Source organism: Ochotona princeps, chromosome 18 (assembly GCF_030435755.1).
Source record: "Ochotona princeps isolate mOchPri1 chromosome 18, mOchPri1.hap1, whole genome shotgun sequence".
Lineage (NCBI taxonomy): Eukaryota > Metazoa > Chordata > Mammalia > Lagomorpha > Ochotonidae > Ochotona > Ochotona princeps.
Genome location: NC_080849.1, coordinates 16,213,971 through 16,226,057, shown reverse-complemented (window position 1 = coordinate 16,226,057; position 12,087 = coordinate 16,213,971). Strand labels below are relative to the sequence as shown.

Below are 12,087 nucleotides of genomic sequence, written 5' to 3'. Positions count from 1 at the left end.
CTCTTTCCCTTCCCCTCCCATCTTCTAGAAATCACCGTCCTACTTTGTGTTTCTGCCAATGTGGTAATCTTGGGGGTTTTGTTGTAAGTGAAATGTCTTTTTGGGATTGGTTTATTTAACTTGTTGGAATAGCCTCAGAGTTCATTCCTGTTACAACAAGCCATCATGTTTTCAACAGCTCTTTAGAAGAAATCCCTTTCCAGCTTCTTAATTCTGCATGAGCATTTTCTTCCCTTTTCTTTCTTTTCTTTTAATTTTTTTCTGATCTAAGACTTGAGGCCATCTGCTTCAGTTGATCCAGTGAAATAACTTACACTGAAAGTGTGAATGCATTAGTAAGAGACATTTTCTAGCATCAAACTTTTGAAAAGTAATGCAGACTTCAAAAGGACCAAGCACAAAGGGGGTAAAAGTGTGGTCTGCTTGATTTTCTACTGCTCTTTTTTTTTTCCTCAAAAAAATTTCCTAGCACATTTTGGAAACTCATCATTCTTACTCATTGCATAAGTCTTTCAAAGACAATTTTCAACTTAGGAAAGACTAGATTTTTTTGACCAAAAATACCTTTCTAAAATCTGTCAATAGTCCATCATTCTTTGGCATTATTGCCTAGATTGTCGACTGTAATTGATTTTAACATATATGAATTGCCTGAGCCACTGATCAAGGACCTATTCCAGGGCTTACAAAGGGACCAAAAAGGGATATTTCTCTGGTCATCAGCACCTAAGCAACGAGGCCAACAAGGGGGAGAAAATACGTTTTCAAGCTTTTGAAGAGAGAATGAGCAATAGTAAACTGGTAGCTCACCATTCTTTCATCTGGTTGTTCCTAAAACAGGAGACAGGTGCCTGAAAGATAGCCAAAAGAGAAGGGATGGAAGAATTAGCAAACATTTTCAGTTTCTTTGTGTCAGGACGTTTTCTGGGAAGACAATCTCAATTCCTCTGAGGACGAGTCTTCCTGTAGCCACCAGCTCATTTCCTTTCCTAAGGTGGATCCCTTCTTAGTGAATAATTGTGTTCTGCTTAGTTTAATCCATACCTATACTGATGCATCATTGTTGATTTTCTACTACATGGTTTAATTATTTCTCATGGTTGCAGATATAAAGGGCAATGAACAAATTAAAAAATTATTCTGGGAGGTGAGCTTGTGATATTGACAAGTTAAGCATGGACAGAAAGTGTGGAAAATATGTAGTGAACGTTGAACACTCTGAAAACCCACCAGTGAGTATGATTACAGCATTGTTATTTTGTTATCTCATAGTTTCGTTTTCAGCATTTAAATCTATCTGCTCTGTTTACTGTTTATGTAGTCAGTGTCATAATTTTGTGTTCTTGAAAACTAAGAGTATTCCTGTATTTCTTTTGTGTATCCCTGTATTGAATTTGTGTACTTTATTTTGCTATCATATAGTTTTGATATTATGAAACACTTTCATAAGTGTGAATAATAGGAATGACAATATGCTATACACACAAATCCATTTGATGGTCTATATTATCCATTATGTTGTTATGGCTTATTGATTGTTATAGTTTTACAATTTGAGACTTAGATTTCTGTCTATAATTTCCAGACCTATCAAAACTTGGGTTTCTAAACATGGTGGGAAATCAGATATTCATCTTAGACATTATCTCCATGACTAAAAAATTCATTGAAAACATTGGCTTCTGCTAAAAAACATGCTAATTTGTCTATTTTTTGCCTGTATTTTTGTCCTGACAAACAAGTGCTCATTGTGTAGTTCCCAAGTATTTTCTTGTTTCTGGCTATGTCCTCCCAGACAGCCCTTGCTATGAGGACAAAGGAAGGACATGGGTTGGAAAATAAAAAGCTAAGTGAAAATTCACTTCAAGAAGAGTAAAGGAAAATCATATGAAGAAATATTTCACCATTGCCATTTGCAATGGTGGCAATTAGCCCATCTTAAACACTTACAAAGCAGAGAAGGAAGTCTTGCTTCTTTTTTGAATCTCAGTTGAGTAAAAGCAGCCTATATTGGATTCCTGGTTGACCAAAAAGAGGTTTTTAGTTCTCAGTCATAATCGGACCCACATGAACATGTTCTCTTTGTTACATTTGAGTCTGGCATTCTTCCATTAGCTCCTCAAGATGCCCAAATATCAAAGGAAAAAAAAAGTCTCTTCAGACAGTTGTCACATTGATATTTTTCTGTAGATTAGAAACCAGGTTAAAAACTTGCAAATGTTTTATTTACAGTAGTATATCTGGTTAACTGATTAAATGTCTCCCTTCATAATAAATATTTAAGCACGATTATAAAAACCATGTAAGACCAATCTCAAAAATGAAAGTTAAAAATTACTTGATGATTATCAGAATGCAAAAAATAATTTTGGATTACTTGGTTTTTCTGTTAGACACAGATCTTAAGTTAATCCTTCTCAAAGTTAGGAGGAAAAGCACCCTTCAGGACTTTCTTTGGTATATAGAGCTAAGGCACTTAAGTTGTCAAAGCCATTATTAACTAACACTGATGATCTGATGAAACATTTTTGATAGTTCTCCAACTGTCTCCATTTTGTTTAGAGATATAAACAGTTTGCACTAAGATCTATAGCACGGTACAGTTACTCCTCTGGTTGCAATATTGCTTCAAAGCTGGGCCAGGATGACAGAGTCATTCAGCATCAGCTGAAAGGGTTAGGATCATAATAGAGTCAGATAATTCTGGAAAACTTGCCTGGCGAGTTTACTTCATTTAAAGAGCAAGTTAAAATATCCAAGTTCTTCAATCACAGGTAAAACGAAAGTAAGAGAAACAACAGGTTCAGTGCTAACGAACCTTTTCACTAAATGTACTTAGTGAAAAACAGGTGAAATTTTGTCTTATTTTAAAATAAAACATGGATTTATTATGTTTATTTCTTTGATATATAAACAATTAATTTAACTATTTAATTGCTAAGGGCATTCTATCTTATCTATATTTAATGCCCATTTTTGGGTGTATTTTTAATGATAATTTCTGATGGGCCAATGACTACGTATAATTCTACTTTGAGAAACTTTTGTTTACACTTTTTTCTGTTTTATTTCCTGTAACTGTACATGAAAATACAATTACTTCAAAATGGTCTTTTCAAAAAAGGTTTTAACTGGTGTAATACTTGTACACCTTTATAGGACACAGCACAATATTTCAACACATTCCTACAGTTTTAAGTTCACTGGTTTTAACAGGACACATCATCTTTGATAGTTATTTAGCAATGGGTTACAAAATCAACATGATCAAACACAACTAGTACTAGAATAACAATATTCTAATAACAAAATTCTAACGCCACTACTAGCAATAATGATGGCTGTTCCTGAGTGTATGCTGTGTGCTAAGCATTTCTCAAAATATTTTGCAGCTATTGACTGAGTGCAATGGATCATATGACTATAAGTGGGTCATTTTCCCCCTTTTTGCAGATTTGTGAAGAAGAGTAAAGGCACCTTTGTAGCTAGAAAGTAAACATTATTATTCTCTGAGTGGGAGAGTTCAGATAATTCCACATTGTTTTTGAGATGAACAAACTTTTTCCAATACCCATAAATTATTAAACCTATTTATCTCTTATTTTTACTTTCTCTTATTCTTTCCACTCTTTCAACATCTCTTTCCTGCCTTTTCCACTGAAGCTAATACTCATTTTCAATCCTTATTCATTCCCTTTTCTCAGCAAATTCTGTAAGTCTTGCATTTATTTGACCATTCTGTACAAGCATGAGGACTTTTTGATATGAAATATTTCCCCATTGCTCTATGCCCAAGAGGAACTCTACAAGGAGATATCACAAAATGGAAAAAGTATGACTTTCTGTATTCCTAACATGGGACCACTAATTCTGTTGGGGAGATCCTGGTGTAAATTATGGAAAGCAGTCACCCTGATCATTTTTCTTGAATATGCTATAGCCTACATCACACTACATATGTGCTATCAGCATGGTGTGCCATGACAACATATGACACACTGCACAGTGGAAAGGAAAGGACAGTGGCTTTAGAACTGCGAGGTCTGGGTTCCATTACTTGCTGTTATATCATGATGGCAAATCAGCTAATTTTTATTGCAGACTTATTTAATTGAATGGGAGAATGAGAGGGATGGAGGAAGAAATAGAAAGAAGAAGAGGGAGATTTTCCATTTGTTGAGTCATTCTTTCAAATGGCCCGAATGGCTTGGGCTGGGGCAAGGCAGTGCCAGTAGTTAGAAACACCGTTCTCATCTGCCAACAGATTGTGGAGTTTCGATCACTTGTGCCAGCCTCAACAGAAAATTGGATAAAAAGCAGATCTGATGTGGGATGACACTGTCTTAAATAACAGCTAAATCTGTAGTACCACTTGCTGGCTGAGTTTATGATTTCAACCCTTTTGACTTATATTCTCATTACCCACATGACTTGAAAGGATTGTACCTGATAAGCTGTCAGCACATTTCAGCTCCAATATTCTATTCTTCTACAGGATTCCTCGTGCACGACTGCTCTACCTTCAGCAGCTTTCCAGGTGAGGAGACTTAAGAGGAAGAGAGGATTACGTATGTTGGTTAGCTGGAGCCCTAGCAGTTAAAAAAAGCTACTTAAAATATAGAAAAGAACCTATTTAGATGTATGTTATCAGAGGATAAGGAAAAACTTATTCTTTAAAAAGTCATATTATTTGACTTTTCTATTTTAGAAATTTAATGCTATCACTTCCCATTCACTTATATTTTCCCCCTTAGCCCAGGACATGTCCAAATGACCAGGAGGCTCACAATTCTGCACGCTGGCGTCCACCTTCAAATGACATAGCCACTGATGTCTGCTCCAACTTACCTGGGACCTGGGTGAGCCCAGGGCTCTGTGAACACTCAGGGTGCTCACATCCAGAACTGTCCAGTATGCAGGTAATGTCTGCTACGGCAGCTTTCACCCGGGTTTGGTTGTATTCTACATAGTGGTCTTCTGGGTCTGTTCTTTCCTGGGAAATGTAGTTGTTTAACTGTTTATATTCATATTAAGCATTTGCCCTATTTTTCATACAGGTACAAATCTTATGCAGTTCACGAAAAGGGGAATATTTGATATTTTCTATCTTTTTTTTTTTTGTTGTTGTTAGCCTGACTATTTTTTTAGGAAGGACGGGAGAAGTCTTACTTTTTGCATTAGTATGCTTTTATGTTATTTTATGTAGGTAATTTTTTTTTATTATTTAACTTCAGTAATTACATTGTATTATGTGACACAATTACATAGATACTTGGGTTCTCCCCACCCCTCCCCAAACCCTCCCACCATGGTGGATTCCTCCACCTTGTTGCATAACCACAGCTCAAGTTCAGTTGAGATTCCCCCATTGCAAGCGTATACCAAACATAGAGTCCAGCATCTTATTGTCCAGTCAAGTTCAACGGCTTCTTAGGTATACCCTCTCTGGTCTGATGACAGAGCCAGCAGAGTATCATCCCAGTCAATTGAAAGCTCCAACATACCATCAGCAAAAATTTACATCATTATGGAATTAATTGACATAGTAATGAGTAACCAATATGTTAAAAGTAAATGCGAGTTCCCAGTCACCTTCTGTGACCACCTCACCTATACTTCAATTTTAGTTTATACACAACATATAACATTCAAAACATAACATGTTATACATAACATCATATCATCTTAAATTAAGAGCTAATGTATTAATTTTTTGTTCAATTAGTTATGTTAGAGAACATAAAACAAATGGAAGTGTAAGGTGCGTACGTAAGGCTTGGGAAGGGGTAGGGAACACATAGGTTGGCAATACAGGGTTTCACTGACTGTTCAGACTCCTATGGGAAGCCATCATAATCAAAATCTTTGCAAATCTTACTGTATTGATGATGAACTCATTTTCTTTTGGTGCTACAACTTCTGATCCTATTTGTAGCATATTCTTCATTTCTCTGGATTCTGATTTCAGGTGTTTATATTTGGACATCGAAACATAATTATTTTCTGAAAGTCCATAAGCTTTGGAGACCTGACTCAGCTCTCGTTGCTTCCTGACCTCATGTACTTTAAGCTCACAATTGTCTCTGTAAATCATCAGCCTTATTTAGAAAACTGATCTTGACTATAAGTTACTGATGTGGCTTGGCAGCTCGGTTTGAGTCTCTCATACCTGGGAATTCCTGTCCTTCCCTGTTTAACCTTGTTGTATAGTCTCAGCAGAGGAAACTTGAGCCTTGTTTTTTGATTTGATTAAAAAAAATAAATACATTGTTTTTAGGGGGCGAAGTGGAAGAATAAATGGGCTTCATAGCACGGAGTTACAAAAATGTTTCTTGTTTGCAGAAGTAAAATAATTCACAGCAATATGGTTGAAATAGACTTTGGAAAGAACTTTATCTACTGACTTGTTAAAACATTATTTTTCATGATGCAGTTCTTTAGGCTCAGGGATTTTGCCTTCCACTCTCCCCTTCTTAGGCCCTGACCCTCTACTGTTTTCTCCTGTATTATATCAATAACTTAGTTCCTCAACAAGAGTCACAAGTCCATCATTATGCTATTTAAGTATATGCTGACATTTTAGGTATAGAGAACTCAACCAGGAAAAAGAATGAAATTCTACCATGCAACTAATGGTCCCAACTAGAGATCGTTATGCTTAGTAAAAGAAGCCAATCCTCAAAGGACAAGTGTCATATTTTCTCTCTGATATAAGGCAACTTTTATGCAAAATATAGGATAAATAGATATATAGGAAAACATGCATATACATATAGTCGTCTAAGAGGGACAGTATAATAGAGACGATCATATGAAGATGTGAGGATGCAAAGCAGAATGCAACTCTACTTCTGAATAAAAGATGGACGCCCAATGAAACTTTTAAATGTATCTTGACAATAGGATGCTGGACTTTATATCATTTTATACTGACTCTTAATCCTGGTGCCCATTAGAATTACCTGGAGACTAACACATACAGGCATTAGTGGTGAAGACCCATCCCAGATCAACCAAATTAAGAACTCTAAGGATTAAGCCCGTGCAATAATGGCTTTTAAGGGCTATCCAGTGAAGCTGGTGATGACAGCATGTTTAATCCTCCACTAAGTAAATAATTCATTAAACAACGATTATAAAGAACACTGTTTATTAGTACACACAAGGGCTGTGAGTAGCAATTACGGCCATTGTCAAGGTACATGATACACTTAAATAGTGGAGTGTTGGACTTGTGACTGTTGCTGAAGAATGATTCTAGATGATTCTGTTGTAATGATATGGGAGAAATGGTCGTGGGAGGAATAGAAAGAGAGGAAAACTGTACCACAGGAAATAATAATAACAAAAAGAAATAAAATAATAATTAAATCTAAAGATGCCCATTTCTCACATGTATATCGCATTTTTTGTCCTTTGTATATTAGTTACCACAAATCACAGAAAATATGTATGTCTTGTAGGGACTGGATTATTTTGCTTAGCATGATGTTGCATTCATTTTGTTGTGAAAGAAAAGATTTCATTCTTATTTATGACTGAGTACTATTCCCTGTTTACACACTCCTCAATTTCTTTTTTTTAACATATATTTTAAAGTTGTATTTATTTTTATTGGAAAGTCAGATTTACAGAGGGAAGGAGAGACAGAGAGCAAGATCTCACATTTGATGAGTCACTCCCCAAGTGACCGCTATGGCCAGAGCTGAGCCAATCCGAAGCCAGGAGCCCGAAGCCTCATCTGGGTCACCCACACAGGTGCAGGGTCCCAAGGTTTTGGGCCATCTTCGACTGCTTTCCCAGGTCACAAGCAGGGAACTGGATGGGAAGCGGGGCTGCTTGGATTAGAACTGGTGCCCATATGTGATCCTGGCACGTGCAAGACAAGGACTTCAGCCACTAGGCTACCACAGTAGGCCCTCCTCAATTTCTTTATCCAGTCATCAGTTGATGGAAATATGTGTTGACTACGTATGTTAGCTATTGCCAATTGATCTGGTATAAACATGGAGGGTTTAGATACCCCTTTTGAATGCAGATTTCACTCCCTTTGCATAAATTTCCAAATAAAGTACTTTAAATTTTATGTATATGTATTATTTATGTATATCTATATTTAACACTAATGGGGATTGTATATATATATATATATTTAACACTATAAGCTTCATCTTGGCCAGCAGCACTGTAGTAAAAATATTTGCTGTCAGTCTTGGCATTTGAGCAATAGCCTCAAACCACACTGGGCTCCACTCATCTTCTTCAGTGCATCAGGCCCATTTAAAATAGGACTTTGGAGAAACTTTGGAACTCGGAGGAATGTGAAGGCAGCAAAACTACCCAGCATGATGCTGCTTTATAAAAATATAGTATTTATTATGTATGAATGTGCATGCATACACACACACACATACACACACACACATATATACACACTTTTTTCCAAATGCCTGGCATGTACCACACCAAGGATGAGCCCTAAGGTAAACTGTGGACTCTGGGTGTAGTGATGTACCACTGTACGTTCCTCAGTTCCAGTAAAGACATCACTCTAATGGGGAATGTCAATAGAATGGAAGGTTGTACACCTGAGTTTTGAAAATAATATTCAGTTTTTCTATGAATCTAAATTTACCCTAGATCTTGAAGCCTATTAGGAAGAAATAGTGCAGGAGAAGGTAAGACTGTTTTTCATAATAGTAGGAAAAGTATGCATGAAACCCTAGACTTAAAGCCTAATCTTTAGAGTAATAGTTTAAGTGATGATAATGCAACAAGTTGTAAATTGCACAAAGGAGATGATAAATCACATGCATTATGTTTTACATTACTGATCATTTTATTATATTCTTTTTTAGATTAAAGAAAGTTGTTGCAATGACTGGTCTTTGTGGAAAGTCTTCCTGACCTGTCTCTTAGCCTGTGTTATAACCACAGCTATTGGAGTGCTCATACTGAGCCTGGTGAAAAGTAATGGGAATAATCCCTCCATTGTAATCCAGTTACCCAACAACAGTGGACAGACTACTGTCACATCTGGAACAGCCTCTACTACTTCTCAATCTACGACGACGACTGCTTCAACTGAACCTACCACCACTGTGACAGCCACAACTGTCACTTCAGCTGACTCCACGGCCTCCACTGCTTCCACTCAGTCCACAAGCACAGCAACCACGTCTGCCACCTCCAGTGACACAAGTGCCATCACTACATCAACATCTGTAACTACTTCAGCTTCCACTCAGACCTCAACTACAGCACCCACAACTGTCACCTCAGCTGACTCCACGGCCTCCACTGCTTCCACTCAGTCCACAACCGCTTCTCCCACCTCAAGTGACACCACAAGTGCCACCACTACATGAACATCTGTGACTACTTCAGCTTCCACTCAGACATCAGCTGCAACACCCACAACCATTGCTTCGACTGACTCTACAACCTCCATTACTCCTTCTTAATCTGCAACAGGTGCCTCTCCAATTAAAGTGCAATTACAATTGCCATCACTGCAACAGAATTTGTATGTACTGCCGCTGCCACCCAACCCCAAACTGCAGTACCCACAACTGTTCGTTCATCTGGCTCTCTGCTCTCTGCTATTTTCACCAATGTATAATCTCAACAACCACTTTCTAGCAGTGAAACATTGCGCCAAGTACTTCATTGGAACAGCATATACTATTACAACTTAAACTTAGTTAGCAGTTGAAATAATCACCATTTCCTCCACCGCTTCAACTGAATTCATAATGCCATTCACTTCAACTGAACAGAAAAATCACTATGACTTCCCTTTATCCTACAACTACTGAAACTTCTATTCAGCTTGCAATAGCAATGTTCATCACTCTATTTTGATCTATAATCTTTGCCTGTTCATCCAGCGACAAAACACCACCCTTAATCACCTCATTTAACTTTAATACAACCATCATCAACCCTCAAACTATGTCTTCTAGATCAAATTAACTTTTAGTTGCCATCACAACAAATTAACTTGCAACTAGTACACGAACTGACTCCTCCCTCATTTTGAAACTGTTTTTATATCTGCTATGGAAGCTGAGTTTTGCATTCTACCTACCACAATCATTGTGATGACACTGCAAGCATAATAATTTGGAACATGGATTGCGTTATGATTATCCAAATTCGATTTTTGAAAAATCAGCATTTAAGACTTTTACAATGGTCAAAAATCTATTCACTTTTTTAAAAAAGAGCTGAATATTTAAATTAAAAATCTGCAGTTGGTTTTGCAGTTTAAAACAATATATGCATTTTATATTTTATATATATATTGTTTTATCTATATTTGAGAGAAAATTTATATAGAAAATTTTATATAGAAAAAGTAATCAAATTATTTAGGAACTCAATACATTTTACAAAACATCTCATAGTAAAATCAGAAATTTATATTTTAATGTGGAATGGTTTGTGTTTAGAACATCACATTTCTCTGAACACAAATTGCATGCATAAAAAACAGAAATTTTATCTGGGGGGATTTGAATAAGTTCATGTATGAAAATGTAGAACTTATAGTAATTATTTCCTCTACAGTGCAGTGTCTTCCTTAGAGTGTAATTACCTTTAGTTAGTTTTAACATTACGAAAAGTACATTTAAATATTTTCATATTTTTTTCAGAATAGGTTTAAATTTACAAAGCAAAAATTGAGAAGTATTCCAAAGAGTTCCCATGTACTTCATACCCAACTTCCCTATTTTTAACATCTTGTAACAGTATGCTTTGTTTATTATTAGTTTTCTGTTAGCTCCTAAGAGAGTGACTATGCAGCATTTGAATTTTTGTGTGTGGCTAATGTCACTTCTCAATCCACATGTTAAAATATTATAATTAATTTTCCAGCAATGTTGCAAGTTACTCAACTGAATGACATTTTAACGTGACAATTGTGTGCTAAAATAATGGCAAGGCATAACAAAAGAAAATAGTCATACAAATTGAGTAGCAAATTTATTCATTTAGATTATGTTAATGTTTGATGCTTAAATAATTCTGACCGGGTTAAAATACAGTTAAAGATGCCCAATCTTCCTAAACCAGGATCTTCAGATGGGAGCTGGTATACTATAATCTATAATTCAAAGGGTTCATAGCTGTTGATGTACAGAAAGATTTGAGAATCATTGATTTAAAGGTTATAGTTTAATAAGGATATCAGAAGGATAAAAAGTATAATTATAAATCTTGGAAATCATATTCTAACAACTTAAGAAGCAAATCATGCCCTAGCTATGAGTACAAGCTTATTTAATCAGTTGTATATAATATTAAGTGGGGGAATGTTTAATTTATCAGATAGCAAAGAAATGTTTCAACATAAATTTTTAAAATTTCTTTGCAACTTTTAAATCATTTCATCTATTACATGTGGACTTAAGGAAACACTCATTGTTCAGTTTTACTGAGTTATTTCAATTCTGTGTCTTCAAGTAATGATTCAAGAGATATTTTAATTTGGATTTGTAACAATGTAAATGATTTGTCCTTCCTTGCTTGCTGTTTTGATTAGGAGTATTTCATGAAATGTTAAAAACATCACCGCTGAAACCACTTCATTTCTGATTTGAGGTTAACATTTTCTGATTTCTCCACACCCCCCCACCCCTGTTATCAGAGGTAGAAATGGTTAGAAATTTACTCATATTTATAAATGAATATATTTACCCATATTTATAAATGAATACATGTGAATATTATTTTAGAAAGGATGGTAAGATTTCCTTGATCTATGACACAATGGATACTTAAGAAAAACACACTGAAAACGAGTTATTTGTAGATAATTTGTCCTGTACAAGATTCATAAGAATAAAGCCTCTTCATCAGTTATTATTGTAAGCATCTACCATAGTAATTGGCAACAAATATCCATGAAAATCATTTCTAAAGTATTATTCTAGAAGAAAAATCTATTTAGTGTCTTAAATGCTAGCAATAACAAAATATCTTAGCTCATTATTTTAAGTTGAATTCCTTCTTTAATCATTTTTCCCAAATTCTTATTTTCTGTCTTTAACAATATGATGAATTATTTGGTGAATCTTCAGC

At 35.6% G+C, this 12,087-nt stretch overlaps 1 protein-coding gene across 1 annotated transcript; it reads left to right on the top strand.

The window, feature by feature from the left end:
- The first annotated feature begins 1,175 nt into the window (after positions 1 to 1,175).
- LOC105942713 (dynactin-associated protein-like) lies at positions 1,176 to 9,368 on the top strand. Its single transcript, XM_012931466.2, has 3 exons — positions 1,176 to 1,232; positions 4,755 to 4,919; positions 8,859 to 9,368. The coding sequence occupies exons 1-3, from the start codon at positions 1,176 to 1,178 to the stop codon at positions 9,366 to 9,368; spliced, it is 732 nt and encodes a 243-aa protein (XP_012786920.2).
- Positions 9,369 to 12,087: the final 2,719 nt, after the last annotated feature.